The 17,309-nt window shown below is 45.3% G+C and overlaps 2 protein-coding genes across 3 annotated transcripts in view; one reads left to right on the top strand and one right to left on the bottom strand.

Moving 5' to 3' along the window:
* THAP9 (THAP domain containing 9) overlaps positions 1–17,309 on the top strand; it is a 54,975-nt gene that overhangs the window by 380 nt on the left and 37,286 nt on the right. The gene's annotated exons all lie outside the window — the stretch shown is intronic.
* The window catches only part of MCM10 (minichromosome maintenance 10 replication initiation factor), a 61,215-nt gene that overhangs the window by 25,058 nt on the left and 18,848 nt on the right, over positions 1–17,309 (bottom strand). For both annotated transcript variants that reach the window (XM_056573347.1, XM_056573346.1), the window contains exons 5-13: positions 11,690–11,833; positions 11,294–11,453; positions 5,794–5,959; positions 5,474–5,641; positions 4,232–4,348; positions 3,721–3,917; positions 3,332–3,432; positions 3,111–3,224; positions 2,892–3,006 (exon numbers count right to left, since the gene is read on the bottom strand). In XM_056573347.1, the coding sequence (XP_056429322.1) occupies positions 2,892–3,006; positions 3,111–3,224; positions 3,332–3,432; positions 3,721–3,917; positions 4,232–4,348; positions 5,474–5,641; positions 5,794–5,959; positions 11,294–11,453; positions 11,690–11,833 (1,282 nt within the window). The remainder of the gene's footprint in view (positions 1–2,891; positions 3,007–3,110; positions 3,225–3,331; positions 3,433–3,720; positions 3,918–4,231; positions 4,349–5,473; positions 5,642–5,793; positions 5,960–11,293; positions 11,454–11,689; positions 11,834–17,309) is intronic.

Here is a 17,309-nt window from a genome sequence, read left to right as displayed (position 1 = left end):
CCTGATAGACATCAGCAACAATCCTGACATAATGGGACTAGTCATGCTAACGTTCCACTGCAAATGCTCAGCCCTTGAGAATGACCTCCTCCTTTTTCTCTCCTCCCTTCAGACCTCTCCTATGGCCTCCCTTAAATGATACTCTTCTTATAGTAATTATAAAACAAACATGACTAAAAAGTGATGCCTTTAAAGCATACCCGTCAGATAAAAAAAAAAAAAACATTTTTTTAATATATCACTCAGAACCTAATCCTGACCATGTACAACTAATTTTTATGTGTCTAGCACCTTTAATTTTTTTTTTATTACACTTTTAATTTAGCTCACTAGTCTGAATTCTGCTCAAGGGGAGGGGGCGTGGTCTCACTGTAGGTCTCCGCCCCCTCCCTCAGTATGCTGTCTGCTCACATCTCCCGTAGCATTAGGTGAACTACAACTCCCAGCATGCCCTCACTGACAGTAGCGGGACACAAGCTGACAGTGGGAGGATTTTTCCTCCAACTGTGAGCCCTGCGCTCACAGCTGTCAATCAAGGAAGTGTGTCCATGACATAAGAGATGATGCATGGATACAGCAGGAATAGTATGTGTCCATGCAGGCGGGGGGGGGGGCTTCAGTTTGACCAGCTATTTCAGTATGAAATACTGAAAATGTTCTAATGAATCAAAAAGATTTTGTATCTGACAGTGCCCATTTAATATATCCCTACACACCCAAACTGTCCGTCAACTACAAGACTCCTACCCCTTTACTTGGCACCCTCACTCCCTCCGGTATCTCGGCATCTAGGTTCCTTCTACTGATTCAGATAACTATAGATTAAACTTCCCTCCCTTTCTTCAGTCCCTTAGATCAGAACTAGCCAGATGGGAACATAAAGATTTCTCTTGGTTTGGGAGAATTAACATTCTGAAAATGAATGTCTCTTGTACTTGTTTTCCTGTATTCCTACTCATCTACCAAGTCTCTTCTTCCAGAAGCTTATGGGGCTCCTATTTGGCTTTGTTTGGGATAACAGGCACATCCGTTTCGCGCGGTCTACTTTAACTCTTAGGAAATCTGATGGAGGCCTGGCCCTCCCTGATTGTAAGCTCTATTATCTGTTAGCTGTCCTAACTCAGGTTTTAGACTGCTTCCACAATTGGGAGAGGAAACTGTGGGTCGACCTTGAGTCTACTGATTATCAATTAGATCCTAGAGCCCTCCTTTGGCTCCCGAACACGACACTTTCTAAATCGATTGTCTCCACCCTACCCCCGGTGATGGCCTCTATTGCCATGATTCATACCTCCTTTCTTACACGCTCTCATATTTCATCCCCAAATGGTCCTCTCTCTCCCCTGTGTTTGGAAACTGCTTTCCCTCCAGCCCTCTCGATCCCTTCATTTCTGGGTAGGCGACGAATGTCTGGAGTCATGTTTCGACAATTTTTAGATGCATCTGGGTTGAAGCCACTTGACTCCATTCTAAGGGGCAGCGCCCTATCACCTTCTGCAGCTTTTCAATATGCACAGTTACGACACTTCTACTAAGCCTCCAAGAAGACCCTGCTATCACACCACCCGCCATCTCCTTTCGAATGTCTGTGTCTCCATTTCTAAGGTTCTCCGCCCTGTTACTGTCCTCTACAACCTTATCCTGGACTCCCTTGGGGACTCACAGCTCCCATTCAGACATAGTTGGGAATTGGCAATAGGTCGCTCGCTGACTGATGCAGAGTGGTCAATGGCGGTCAAGATGTGTCAAAACTTTGATCTCCTGTCAGGCACAAGAATCTAACTATAAACTCCTAACCAGGTGGTACAGAGTGCCAGCCCTCCTGTCGCACTTCTACCCCTCTGTTCCAGACGTGTGCTTGAGATGTGGGAGACCGGGTGGGACTATCAATCATATCTAGTTGACGTGCCCTCTTCTCTCTTCTTTTTGGTCCCAGATCCTGGACCTCATTCACCGCTTAACTACAGTCCACTTCTGTCTGTATTGGCGGACTCCGTCCCCAAGGGAGTTCTGCTACGCTTCCTACTTCTTGCAGCGATGACAGTCATACCCAGTCTATGGAGATCCACCATCGCCCCGACCCTTTCGTGCTGGCTCCAGGAGGTGGCTCATCTACATAGAATGGAAGAATTGCTTGCGGACTCTCGCTACACAGTTGCTAGATATGTCGATGTGTGGTCCCCGTGGTGGAGCTTCCTCTCCTCACCAGATTTTAGGGAACTTCACTCTCAATCTAGTACCCCTGCTCCCCAGATACCTCCTGATTAGACACTGCCAGTGCTGACTTTAGATGACTTGCCTTGGCCTTGGGGGCTTGGAGGTGGAATCGTATCGTTACTCCCTTGTTGATTTTCGTGCTATGGAAGTGCTTTTCTCTTTCTATCTTTCTTTTCTTCCCTTCCTCTTTGGTCTGCCCATCCTTCCCCCTCTCTTTTCCATCATTGTAATCTCCCTCAATGTTCCTTGGCAGGTTATAACTCCCTACTTCATGGAGGAATGTCACAGCGACTTATATTGTTGTGGTCATGTTACTGCATCTACTGTTCCGGATATTATTGTAAATTAAAATTGCATTCCTCCTTTTATACTATTGGCTGATTATTACTATTGTTATTGCGTTTGTGAAAAATAAAAACCTTTCTAATACCCAAAAATTCTGACCAAAATAAAGAAGTTAATCCTCATCCAAGACTGTTTTCTTACCAGGCTGATGAAGGGCATTCACCTGAAACGTTGGTAATCAATGTACCCAGAAAAGTGATTTATCTTCACAGCATAGATCAATAAAAGTAATTACACTCAGCAATATCACTTTAACCATCATGTGTTGGCACTCTGTACACAATTCCAGTACTGCTATAAGTAAACAATTGTTCGATTTTGTGAAGTACCTTTTTTGGATTTCCTCTGTTCTTTTCTTTCTTGCATCTAACATTTGTTGTTTCTGTTGTTTCAAAAGTTCTGAAGCAGATATGGATTGAATAGGACAACCAGCCTTGGCAGATGCTGCAAAAAAATAAGATGTTTTTAGGTTCGAGAAATCAATTTCCAAATTAATCTGAAAGAATTCAACAGTAAAGTAATGAACACAACTGTGTTAAAGAACTTACCTTGCACATTTGCACTAGTCAAGTGTTTCTTTAAATTAAGTGCCCCTGGAGTGGGCGCTTCTAACAGCTCTTTAAACTCCTCTGAACACTGCACATTGCTTTTCTTAGCAGCTGCTGAAAACAAAAAAATTTGCCATTTACTATTGACTCAAGAGGTGAGGAGAGTGAAAGCAGCTTTGGAAAAAAAAAATCACATGATCAAAATCCTAGAGTTTAAATACCCATTTTTATCCTTGCTTCCAGTGCAATAGCATCCGCTCCTTTTACCACCATATTGGAAAGTGTTGTTTGAACAGTTTTTTTGGGTGCTGAGGATGCTGCACTATAAACAAACATTTTTAGACAGAAAAGAAGATCATCAGTTTGTGGACAATTCAGACAATTACTACAAACAATTTATGTAAAACATTTTTCTATAAAATACTACATAAATATTTAGCCTACACAAGTCATGACTAACATTTATTGCAAATCTATTAATAAAGTGACAGCAATATTAAATTCTGCAGCTACTGAGGACACTTGCCAAGTGTTTTAACAAGCTCCTGTGCAAGCAATATAGCTGACCTTTGAGCAACTAGGAGTCAGTGATGCTACCCTAATAACTTACATGGAAGCGGCATATGCCATAGATGATACACCTCCATAGTGGAAACCATCCTGGCAAAGTCTCTCTTTTAAGCTGTTGCCCCCTCTTGCCATCTTCTTCGGAACATGACCGGAGTAGCTGGACTGCAGATCTGCCCGTTTGGCACTCACTTTCTTGTACTGAGATTGTACATGATACTGACAGTATTCACAATCGTTCTTTTTTTAAAGCAAACAAAATATATTAGTTTCATAACTTTGAACAGTCTCAAAATGTTTACTTGTTTTATAAAGACTACTGGAAACATAACAGATACTTCTAAATAAGCACATTTATCAACAAACTTTTAGACTTTGGTACAGCTTCCACTATGACCCATTTGTACGAGTTTAAGTAAAGTTCCAGAACACCATTAAGAAAAGATATCTATATTCAGTATGGGCTCTAAAGTACTGTAATTTTACAGTCCAGCTACTTATTAATTGTCTCTAAACATTTTATCTAAGAGTCCAAGTGAAAACCGATCACTAACCAGGTTAACCATTTGTGTGCATGGATCTCCATTTTTCTTCCGAGCTTTACACGTTCCTAAATCCATTGCTTCTCCCATTAGCAAAATCTTTTGCGGATTGTCAACAGAGAGGCACACCTATTCAATGAGCATAAAGCATAACCAGAAATTGTAGGTCAAGAAGTTACTAGTAAAAAGTAAACTAATGCACAAGAGAACTTGGTAGCTCAGTTTCAAGAGGTACGTTTTTTTCACTACTCAAGTGCTAGAATTCTTATAACTTTATTAAAACACAGGAACAAAGGAACACATGGATGCTCACATAATACCTAGAAACCTGTGTGATAACCTAGCAATATATTGTTTTTGCTCTAAGCTCTTCTCTTCTTTAAATCTCTAGCTTTGCTAATAATAGCTAATAATTTCAATATTTAGCTTGATGAAGAGGCAGCTAGTACACTATGCTAACAACAAGTTCAGCCTTCGGGTGTGAGCTAAAAAGTAAGACTCAGCACTGCTATCAGGTGGTGTTTGGGACCTCTACTGGCAAATCCTTCACATTAGGAGTCAAAGATAGCACACCATGCAGTTCTATATCAAAGGGTTCCAACAAGTGGTGTTTTGGATTATCTGTACAACTATTTGCAGCACATTTTCGTGGTTTCAGTTATAAACAGCCATGATACATATTTAAACATATTCTTCATTAACAAATATATCATATTATTAAAAGGTGTCTTAATATGTCTTAAAGGGGTACTCCCACCATAGACATCTTATCCTCTATCCCGCTGCTGGGAACCCCCGCATTATTGCATGTGGCACCCACCTTTGTTCTCACCGGAACCGCTGGAGGGTCTGAGTCGCGACTCCGGGAACGGAAGTCCGTGACGTCAGGACTCCGCCCCGGTGTGACGTCACGCCTGTCCCCTCAATGCAAGTCTATGGGGGGGGGGTTGTGACACTACCTCCCATAGACTTTCATTGAGGGGTCGGGCGTGACGTCACACGGATAGGATAGGGGATAAGATGTGTAGGGTGGGAGTACCCCTTTAATCTACATAAATTATAAGACTTATGTCAGGATACATGAAACATTTGTCTACAATGTATACATAAACCAAAAAGGAAACTGCACTGTGAAGTAAAGATGGGTGCTCACAAAAGTCACAACACAGAACATTAACAGGCAATGTCATCATCAAAGACCCCACCGGAAAAGGGCATTAAGAGGAAGCATTTGCTGCAGAAAGTGTAACTCACATCATCAGATCCTTCTTTTGGCTTCATCGGGTTAGCGTTCAACATTCCAATAACAGTACCTTGGTCTGTTTTCCAGTGTTCTTTGTGTACATCACCAAACAAGAACAAAGACACACATGTATCCAAATTCTTTAAGTCATTTAGTCTCCAAATACTGAAAGTTTTGCCCTAGAAGATAGATTACGGAGTTAAGATGTAAAGACAAAAAACAGGTACAATAACACACTTTGAAATACATGGAATACTATTATACTTAAACAATGCCGCCTTCAACTGAAAAGGAAAGACATTCTATGAGATCAATACCAAACACTACTTACATTATTAGAACTTTGTGGAGTCATCTTCTTTACAATTACACCAAAGGTCACCCAGTCTTGGTCTTCAAGCTTTTCGGTAGCTATTTTGTTCTTCAGCTGAAACAGTTTTATCAGCTTCCTTCCACCCATTTTCCTTTCCATTTCAGAGGATGACACCCTAGGTTTCCTTTAATGCAAAGAAAAAGGAGATTTTTTGGTACTCACCGTAAAATCTCTTTCTCATAGCCTTAATTGAGGGACACCTTACTGATGGGTATATGCTCTTGCCACTAGGAGGCGCTGACACTAGGAAAAAAAGTCGGCTCCTCCCTGGAAGGATATACCCGCCCACCTGCAGTGAGGTAATCAGTTTTGTCACAAAGCAGTAGGAGAAGCCAACAAAGACATACGTCCAAAGCACCCTAGAAAGGAATCCCTGATAAACAACCCAAGAACCGGAAAAAAAAAAAGAGTTCAGAAAAAGGATAAAGAAATAGGTGGGTGTGGTGTCCCCCAATGAAGGCTACGAGAAAGATTTTACGGTGAGTACAAAAAAAAAAAAAATCTCTCGGTCGCTCTTTATTGGGGGGACATCTTACTGATGAGATGTACCAAAGCAGTCCCCTAGTGTGGGAAAAAAAAAACCACCAGAGAAAAAGAATCAGTCCCGAGACTGAACTCCCGTGTCTACAAGGCCTGCAGACGAGCCCCCGGGTCGGAGACACACCAGGCCCAGAAATTGAGCTCCCGGAAGATCTCCCGTCCAAGGAGATGGACTAGGACGCCAAAGGAAGGGGCTGCCCTCTGTAGAGACCCAAGACACCCGGGTCGTATAGAGAGACTAGAAACCACAGGGAAAAAAAATAAAAGATGGAATTCTGCTCTGGAGAGGTCCGGTGCATGAGAGCAAAGACCTGAACAGCTGCAGAACAAAAAAATCCCTTGTCCCAGGGCCCGTCATGAGCACCCAGAAGGCGACAATAGCCATACTGGTGTAATGCGGATAACCTGAACGACCTCCAACTCGGGAGGACACGGACCCCGAAGGAAGAAAGGAGCGGCAAACACCCTGAAAAGGGGGGCATCTCTGATACCAGAGAGACAGACAAGTAAACTGGAGATGAAGAGTCACCTGGAAGACGAACCCCTGAAGAGTAAGGAAGACAGACCTCCACGAAAACTCTCCGGGTGCCAAACTTCCATGAAGAAGCGAAGGAGTGCAGAACAGAAAGACCGCCCCAACTAATGGATCGCGGAGGGGACTTGGACGGATCACTGCACATGCCCAAGATCTGAACCATCACCAAGGCCCAAGGAACCTGAAGAGCCTCCTGAAAAGAAGGCACGCCACAGCATCCTAGGACAGAGTCCAAGCCAAGGAGACCAACCAGTCATAGACCCAGTGGTCTCTGAAGAAACATCCCGCCAGAATGGGAATGAAGGGAGAACAAATGAGAACCCAGCTAGGACTCTCAAGGTCAGGGCACAGGGAAGATGACTCCAGAAGACTTTGGCAGTGCAGTACAACTGACACAGACAAAAGGGAAGGAAGAACACACCCCTTCCAGGGAGATTGTACAAACTCCTCCAACAGAGGAGAGAGCCAAGGCAGCGTGAGCAGCAGTAGATAACCAAAAAAACAGAAAAAGAGCCAGGCTGTAATAGTGATCAGTAAGCACACAAGACTAGACAGTAAAGAGCTCTGTTAAATGCAAAAAAAAAAAAAAAAAAAAAAAGATTTTTTAACACCCCCCCCCCCCCCCAGGGCCCCGCCAGATACTCCACCTGTAGTGGGAACAGCGAGATGGCATCATCTTGGTGGCAGAAACAACTCAGAGGAGGGAAACTCAAGTACAGACTCATGCCAAGCACCCTGATTCCTTTACCCCCTGGAAAGGGGATTGGCATAAGCACCGGACGCAGTAGGAGCAGGGAAATGCTGTCCCACCGCCAGGGGACAAGCACTGGGTGGACGGAGCCCCCAGCGGCAACCAATGCTGTCTGGAGGAGCCACCTGTATCCCAAGAGGGATCAGAATTCTGTACACTGGAGCTGGGCAAAAAATACAAGACGTGTTAATTCCAGAAAGTAACGAGTTACTGCTGGGCCTGAGCCACCCCGGACAGAAACCCCAAAACAAAAACACATAGAGGCATAGGGAGGGGCTGAACTGACTGTCTCCCCAACAGGCCCCTTGTCAGAACAGAAGTGCTCAACCGCCGCAGAACTATGGAAACAAAAATCACCGGAAGCCCTGAGGCACACCCCACCGAACAAAAGGAAAAGTGGGCTCTACACCTACAGAGCGGTCCTAGCATATGTAGGGACACAGACATGGGTACCCCACAATAGCAGTTTTGAACACCCCCAGGCAGTTGGTGAAAAAGGAACAGGTAGACAGGCGATAACTGTGCCCTTTTGTCATAGGTGGGAGGGCGGGGAAGCCGAGAAACCCCACCCCCTGGGAGATAGAGGGAGGTACAGGAGCCGTGGAATGCATCACTGACATGCCGTATAGTGTCCGTGGGACACGCTGGGTCAGTTCTACAGCAGTGGGGTACCGGAACTCCAGCCACAAAAACATCAGTCGTGCGACAGGTGGCAGAAGAAAACATGCAGATAACAGTCTAGCTTACCGGTATGGATCCATAGTGGACAGCGAGACATTCCATCGGGCACCACGCACAGTGGCAAGGTATCAGAACTCCAGCCGCAGATACAAGAGATACAACAGCCGTGAGATGTGTGACAGGCAATGTGGTAAACCATGCAGAGGTACCGAACTCCAGAGTAGACAACGTGTCATTATCTCCTCGCACCGTAGTGAGGTACCGGAACTCAAGCAGCAAATACATCAGCTGTGTGATGCGTGACAGGCGGTGTAGGAAACCATGCAGACCACTGTCTGGTTTACTGGTATGGGTCCATAGTGTACAACGGGTCAATCCTTCGGACACCACACACCAGCAGTGGGGTACTGGAGTGTCTGCCGCAGACGCGACAGCTGTGAAATGAGTGACTGGCGAGACTACTGTCTTGCAAAATGATATCAGGTCTCATCCATGCCCATGTAGGAATATCCTCATGGAGACTTTGCGCTGGATGTGGGAATCTGGAGCACTAGCTGCGCATGCGGTAGCCTGTGGAGAAGGGAATCACATAGTATGACATGCCAAGTCCATGTCAGGATGGGTTGCCGGCAGACCTGACAGATGAGGAATCTCAAAGAAACCTGAGTGTCCGCCAGGATTACACAACAAAAATTGCCCATTATATGGCACTCAGTGGTAGGAGAGACAGACTGCTAGAATATATGTCGGAAATTCCCAAGGGAAAGGGAAAACCTGGAATCAACCCGCCACGGCCGTTTACATATGCTTAAGGACAGGGAGCAAAAAAATGCAGGATTAGGAATGCCAGAGGGATACCTCAAGCAGCTCATGTCGTGTGTATAGCATGTCACCTTCCAGGGTGACTGAAACAAATAAAGCAGCTCCCAAAACAGATCCTCAGAAAGGACCATGTAGATATTGCCGGCCGAGGCTGCATGAGGGTGTTAAACCACACCAAATGGTCTGAGTGACCAAGGAACACAACGCCCCCCCCCCCCACACTCCCGTGTGTGTGTGTGTGCTAACAAAAAAAAAAATCAGGCAACAATGTGTCTTGAAGGGAGCATGGGGGCCCTGCAAAGTTCTGCCCGAGAACCTATTTCTCATGTAGGCAGACAGGAAGCCTATGGAGCAGCGACGGCTCAAGCAGCGTGCTATAGAAGCACCTGCCAAGCCGGCGCTTTACAGCTCCAAGGTAGGGGAGCAATAGAGGCCGAGGAAACACTACTGCCTCGGGAGCAAGGACCTTCCCACGGAGCACCGCCGGCCTCCACAGCGGAGAAGGAGAGCGGAGCTAGCCCCACCGCAGAGTGAGTATCATACCTCACTGGACAATGCCCCAGCAGCGTGCAAGCCGGAGAGGAGGCGCTGCCTGACCTCCCAGCTCACGCGGTGACTTAGGGGAAGAAGAGAGGCGGAGTTATGTGCAGCCATGATCTCCCGAACTCCCGCCGGCTGAGCACCCCGGAGCGCACCCACGCCGGGTCCGCTCAGCAGGCCCGGCTTTAATGAGGTGACCAGCTCCAGCTGGCGGGACGATCAGAAAGTGAAAAGCTCCCGGCCAGGGAAAAAAGTGAGTGCAGCTCCCTCGTAACCCCCCTACAAAGACGCAGATGCAGCCGTAGCTGCATGAATAAAATAGGGAGGGTTAACCCCTCACTGCTTGCCCCCCCCCCAAAAAAGGGGATAATACCACTGCTCATTCAGGGGGGAGGGGGTTGTATACTCCCCTCAGTCGCCACATACTCACCCAAGATGTCTTCCTCCAGCCTTTTAGTCACCTGCATCACGTCATGCTACGACAGACAGGACGAGTAGGCAAATAGGGGGACCCGGACCCTAGGTACAACCCCAGGCACTGGCCATTGGCGGGAAGGGGTTAACGGTGCATACTTTTATGACCTGTGCCTCTTAACCGCATATGGGGGAACTGGTAGGGCCATGCACCTGAACCCCCACCGAAAAAAAAGGAATGCATAAAAGGAGTAAGAACCTAACTAAACAGACCTTACTAGAAAATAATAAAAAGAAGACCAGGTCTGGGGAGCTCCCAGACCCGTGTCTTGCCTCCTGCTGACACTAGCTAAAACTGATTACCTCACTGCAGGTGGGCGGGTATATCCTGCCAGGGAGGAGCCGACTTTTTTTCCTAGTGTCAGCGCCTCCTAGTGGCAGAAGCATATACCCATTAGTAAGGTGTCCCCCAATGAAGAGCGACAGCAAAATAATATTCTTTCTCTGAAGAAGCTTGACACTAAGACAATATTACAGTTTAAAAGCCCCTTTTTTGTTTATTTCTCAAATCTGCAACTGAGAATTCTAAGTGTTGTCCGGGCAAAACCTCTCTTTTTAAAATGTGGTCAGGCAAGGGGATTATGTACAGAAAAACCATTAGGGGGGGGGGGGGGGGGGAGCAAAGAAAAAACTTCTTCCTTTTCTCGCTCCTGCGCTGCTGATATAAAGGAGCTCCGCTGTCCAGTGCTTCCAGGTTTGGGGACGTGATGTCACATACCTGCTCAGCCACTGAAATGCTGCAGCAAGTGATGTTCCCAAATACGGAGGTGCTGGACAGCAGGGAGCAGAGCTCCATTATCCCGATGGCAGCACGGGAGCAAGGACGCTAAGAGAAGGAGTCTTCCACTCCCCCAACACCCCACTTTTGCCCAGACAAACCCTTTATTAACAGAACAAAAAATGGGGGTTTCACAGTGTACTTCCTGATGAAGTTTTATATCTTGAACCAAAGGAGCCGAGACGTCCTTCCTTTTTGAATTCATTCCTAAGTTTGGCTTAAACTTTGCACCAAAAATTACATATATGAATCCTGTCTAAAGCTTTCCTTGAGAATTACCATGCCGATAATTGAAATGAAGTCTCCAGCCGAACCTCAGCATCCAAACAAATATTACCTGAGTCGCAGACCAGAGAACTTTTCAACATAAACTGACTGACTGAGAGGAGATCCACTGGAATTCATTGGCGATGCTGGGACACTCGAGCTTGGCTTAGAAGATTTTTCTGCCCGAGATGAAAAACTGGGCATTTGTTTTAGAGGCGGACTTTTATTTTCTGTAAAAGGATGATGAAGGTAAGTGAGAACTTTCAACCTATTCATCTTATTTGTATGTTGAAGTAGGTTCATATACAATTAAAAGCATAGACCCTCACTGGTAATACTGTCAGATAAACTGCTTCTCGAGACAGACTGACTATAGTCATGGATGAGCAGGTTGCAAACAAATTAGCATTTAACAATTCTGTCATACAGATACGAGATAGATATTTAACAGATATTTTGCCTTTACCTGACATGTGCAACTTTCTCTTAGGACCTTCTTGGCGTTTAACAATTGACGTCTGTGGGCTTCCCAGCTGTGCTGCAAAGTCACTGGACTCACGCAATAAAGGGAGATTCCTCTCCTTTAAAGGGCTGCATTGTGACTTTGTTGCTAAAGACAAATAGGTAAAATGCAGATGTTAGAAGGGTTTCCCCACAAAAACAAATCACAGGTTACCCCACTGCTTAAGCTGTAAGCTGCAGGGGAATGTGTGTCCTGCAGTGTCATCAGAGGAGAAATTTCATATTACATTGTATATTGAAATCAGTGGAGTGTCTGTATAATAGAAAACCATGGGCACTCAAGACACCTTGAGAGGAATCAACCAAGAGTGGCGATTCACATGCTGGTCTTAGGTAAAACCCTGCTGGAATCTGAATAGCTTTATTTCCAAGTGGATTGTGCTTTGCAATGTGCACTCACAGAGAGATGGAAATTAAATTGCACTATCCAAACAGGGAATTGGAAAATGTGTTTTCTAAACCATGCAACTGTTTGAGAGATACATAACGCGTTTTGCAAAAGTTCCACATAAGTTCTACATAAGGAAAAACTAAAACCATGTGACCATGATTTCTATAAAGCAAAACCATTAGAAGTAAAATTGGAAGAAAACTATATAAAGTAGAAATAATTAAAAAGGCTAGTTTAATAAAGTATAGTTAGGGTTCTAGTTTTTTTAAAGTCAGCGCTACAAAGATTCTTTCTGTGAATTGCCTTATTTTATTTATTTTTTTAAACATTTCATTTCAATTTTGTAATGAGGAAAAACAATAAAAGAAAAGCCAAACACAAACAAAAGCCAGCATGTAGGCAAAAAACAAAACAGACAGAGCCATTTAAATAATAAAACAGTACAGTCTGACAGTATAATAAAGTAATGTAGTATATTAAGGGGACCAGGGAGGGGGAGCATATAAAACAATTATCTGATGCCGGAACAGGTATCACATCACATATCCCTGAGTCATTTTAATAGCAGGTGAGCAAACACAGCCAAACATAGTAATAGAGACGTGGAATATGGGTATAGAACCATGTTCGAAAGGCTGATCCTCAAATAATATGCTGACCAACTTGATCTGTTTCTACGAGGGAAGCAGCAAGGCCCCTAGTGTTCCTCCCAAGGATCCCAAACAGTACCATTCAGTAGAGCTCGATGGTGTAACAATATCAACTATTTCAGATGCTGTATATTGTGAAAGAATAAACACATTCTATTTGTCAAAAGACTTTGCAGTATGTGTATCCTTATGGCGTTCTGGGTCCAATTTATCAATCCCACATGAGTTGAGAGATTAACATAGCTAGGGAGGGGACCAAGGGTGACAACTAATTAGTGAAGATGCAACGTAGTGCTGTTAAAAGGACAATATGGACCATCTGAGCTATTTTGGGAAGATTAAATTGACCCGATTCAGGAGGATATTGAAACCATATAGAGCCTTACGTGCAAACTTGAAGCAAGTTTCATGCCATCGCTCGTTAATAATGCAATGGCGTTTGGAGATTAAAAAAAGGGGAGCTGACCTCCTTCCATGCCACCACCGCGTCACGTAGTACAGTAGAGCGCTTCACCAAGGAATGCAATTTGGAATAGGAAGTGAGAAGAAGGGCCGTCGTAACCCAAGGAGCTGCCAATGCCCTCTCTAGGTCCGTGATGGTATGGAAGGAGGAGCCATGGATCCAATCAATAACAAAACTGAACAGACAGGACAGGTTGTGCCCTTGCACACTTGGAAAATTAAGACCCCCATCCTGTTTACTTAACATAAGTTTAGTCAAAAGCAATTTGCAGCCTATTACCCGCCCGTATAAATTTAGTAAAGGCCGAATTTAGAGTGCGGACATCCACATGATTCAGCAGCAAGGGAATGGTCTGCAAGGGGTAAAGGAGCCTAGATAAACTAACCATTTTAAAAGGAGGGGGAATCTGCACATAAAGTGGAAGAAGGTCTCCCCATCTCAACAATTCCGCTCGTATTTTATAATTCCGACTTAAAATTTATTTTATATTCCCAAAAAAGTGCAAATGATTTAAGATACATCCCAACGACGTGTCCGGGGAATTAATGAATAGTAGGACATAGTCTGTGAACATGGTAAGCTTAACCTCTTAACCTCTTTCTCCCCCACTCGTATCCCCGAGTAAATATTCAACACCAACAAAGATCTAGCCAGAGGCTCAAGCGCCAGGTCGAAGAGCAGGGGGGGGGGGGGGGGGGGGGGTAAGGAGGACAGCCTTGTGTAGTCCCTTTAAATAGAGAAATAGGGGCCGAGAGGATACCCTGGGTATACACCCTCGCTATGGGAGCCCTGTAGACCCCCGCTAAATAGTTTACGAAAAGAGCCATGAAGGCCTGCTAGGTCCAGCACCAACCCCAGCCAGTCCCAACAGACATTATCAAAAGCCTTTTCAGCGGGGGCGTGGCCTGGCTGCTGAGGCGCATGGACGTGTGAGAGAGAGCTCCGTCCTTCAGCCTGTTCTAGCGACTAAGATACCGCTTTCACCCGCAAACTACTCACCGCTCCGGGCATAGAGTGTGCCCCTGAACTCCCGGATCATGCCGGGACGCAAAAGGAAGCCGACCCTGCATCGCTCGTTGGCGAAATTCCGCTTCTCCCCGCGGGACCTTGCGAAACAAGTTGGCGCCGATGGCGCGACATGGAGAGGCGAGCACACGCCGCAGCGCCACAGATTTCTCTCCGCTGAGAAGGAGGTCGGCTTCGGATACCGACCTGTCCACTGTAACTGCGACGGAGGGTCCATTAACACAGACTGGCAGACCGAGATCTCCCACCAGCGGACCGGATGACCTGAAAGCTCCACGCAGCACCTGTTCTTCTCCAGGTACCCCTGTTTCCTCTATAGCTGCAAAGCACTCCCTGAGCCCTGCTGAGCTCAGAGTGGAACTATCACCCCTATCTCAGCAACAGAAAGAGAGACTTTCTACCCCTACTCCTCTGGAAGTCTTAGCTGCCACAGACCCACTATCTGCTATGCCAGTGATGAATAAGTCACTTACAGACACAGCCATGAAAGATATGTTGGTCCTGCTACGCACTACCTTTCTGCAGGATATACACCAATTAGTACAGTTAGTACAGGCCACCGTGTCAGAGCTGGGTGGCAGGGTAGACCATTTAGAAGTGAAAATGGGAGAAATTGCAGATTCCCACAACTCTCTCATTGATCTACATTATGAAGCCGAAGACGAAATAACGGCTCTCCGCGCCAAAATAGCAGATTTGGAGGACCGCAGTCGCCGAAATAATGTGAAACTGCGGGGGGTGCCAGAGTCTGTGCCTCCAGCTGAGGTGCCTGCTTATGTGTGCTCTCTTCTAAAAGCAGTATTGCCTGACTGCACTCAGCAAGAACTTGTTGTGGATAGAGCTCACCGCATACCTAGACCAAGACATCTGGAGGATACAGTCCCCAGAGATATATTAGCCAGAATTCATTTTTATCATATCAAGGAACGTTTATTGGAACTCTCCAGACGCAACAACGGCTTGCCCGCTCCTTACCACCGAGTTTCTCTATACGCAGATCTTTCCGCTGCTACACTCAGAGCTAGGCGAGACCTGATCCCTATTACCTCAGCCCTACGTTCTGCTAAAGTTTTATATAGATGGGGTTTCCCGACAAAACTCCTCATTCGGAAGGACAATACTACACGTCATCAAAAATGTTAATGATGGAGAATCATTGCTTGCGTCTTGGAACATTCCTATCCCACCTCAAGGTCCAGATCGCAAGGAGAAATTGGTTCGCCTTCAAAAGGACTGGGACACCGCCTGAAATTATTGCAAGGGAGAAATGATTTATTCAGAAGACGGGCTCCGGGACACTGTTCTTGTGCCTCAGTTTCAGAGTGGACTCTAACCCCCACTCCATTGTGGAGGGTGTTCGTTGTACACCTTCTGTGTTGTTGTTTTTCATTGTTGTGTGTCTGTTTGTGTGTTTGTGGCAATGTCTTTTCTGTTGGTCCTCGAAACATACACTGTGTTATAATGACAGGCACACGCTGGCTGGGAGGTGTGCTTTGTCTTCTTTACTTGATTTACCTGCGACTGTTTTCTCTGATTACGCATATTGATCCAGGATAGTAATCTCATTGGCGAGTTTGAATGTGAATGGGCTAAATGCACCACATAAGCGTTCCTATTTATGGAAAGAGGTGAAAAATCTAAAATGTGATATTCTGTGCCTACAGGAAACGCATCTATTAGCTAAAGATGCGCACCGCCTTACTAACCCATCTTTTTCCCATTTCTTCCACTCTCACCACAGTTCTAAATCCAGGGGAGTCTCGATTGCTATTAGAAACACGGTTGCATTCACACTACAAGACGTGACGTCAGACCAGCAGGGAAGGTACGTGATCCTTCGGTGTATCATCAATGCTGCTCCTCTTACTATTGTTGCTTTATATGCCCCAAACTCTGGCCAACTTAAATTTGTGAAAAAATTGTTAAAATTGACCCGCAGGAATCCTTGGGGTTCCTTGTTGGTCTGTGGGGATTTCAATTCGGTCTCGGATGTCTCTCTGGACACTACTTCTACCTCTCGCTTTCCTACAGCTTCTCTTTCCTCGCTTATACATGATGCAGAGTTGTATGATGTTTGGAGAACACCACATGCCTCAGAAAGAGACTATACTTTTCTTTCATCAGTCCACAACTCTTATTCACGCATTGATATGTTTCTGTTAGATAGGACGCTTCTCTCCACTACTACTAAATCCACTATAGAACAGATAAAATGGTCGGATCACGCCGCTATTACACTACATCTCACAGACGCCATTTCATCTCCCACTACGTACACATGGAGGAGCAACCCTTTTTTGTGGTCGCACCCCATGTATTTAAAAAAACTTCATAACAACATAGAGGAATACTTTCTACAAAATGCACACACAGTTTCTGATCCTATAGTATTATGGAACTGTCACAAAGCGGTCATCCGAGGCAATTGTATTCAATATGGCTCTTTACTGAAAAGGCAGAGAGATCAGAAAATAGATGAGGTAATGTCACGCCTACATGTTGCAGAACGGAACAATATGGCTGCACCATCGGACACACTTGCGTTGGAAGTAGCTTTTTGCGCAGGGAACTCCGTTGCCTGATGTTGCAGACATATGAGAAGTCCTATAGGAAATTACAAGCATCATTCTACTCCCAAAACAATAAAGCTGGGAAACTCTTAGCTAACAGACTAAAGCAAAGGCAACAAAAAAGTCGCATACCATACCTCATACACCCGAAAACCCAACAAAAGTTGTATACTCCCAATGATATATCCAACGGCTTTCTTTCTTTCTACTCTGAACTTTATAATCTAAAAGATTCTGCTCCCGCCTCTCCTGATTTATCTCAGACTACCACTGATTTTCTCGCATCTCTCCACTTACCCACCCTTACATCTGACCAGCTCGCCTCCTTAAACAAGGAGATCACAGTGGAGGAGATCCAGTTGACAATAAAGTCCTTGCCATCTGACAAAGCGCCAGGCCCTGATGGGTATGTAAATTCTTACTATAAAAAATTCCAGGCTCTTCTTTCCCCCACCTTACTAACT

This window comes from Hyla sarda, chromosome 4 (assembly GCF_029499605.1).
Source record: "Hyla sarda isolate aHylSar1 chromosome 4, aHylSar1.hap1, whole genome shotgun sequence".
Lineage (NCBI taxonomy): Eukaryota > Metazoa > Chordata > Amphibia > Anura > Hylidae > Hyla > Hyla sarda.
This window is presented reverse-complemented; position numbering and strand designations above follow the sequence as displayed.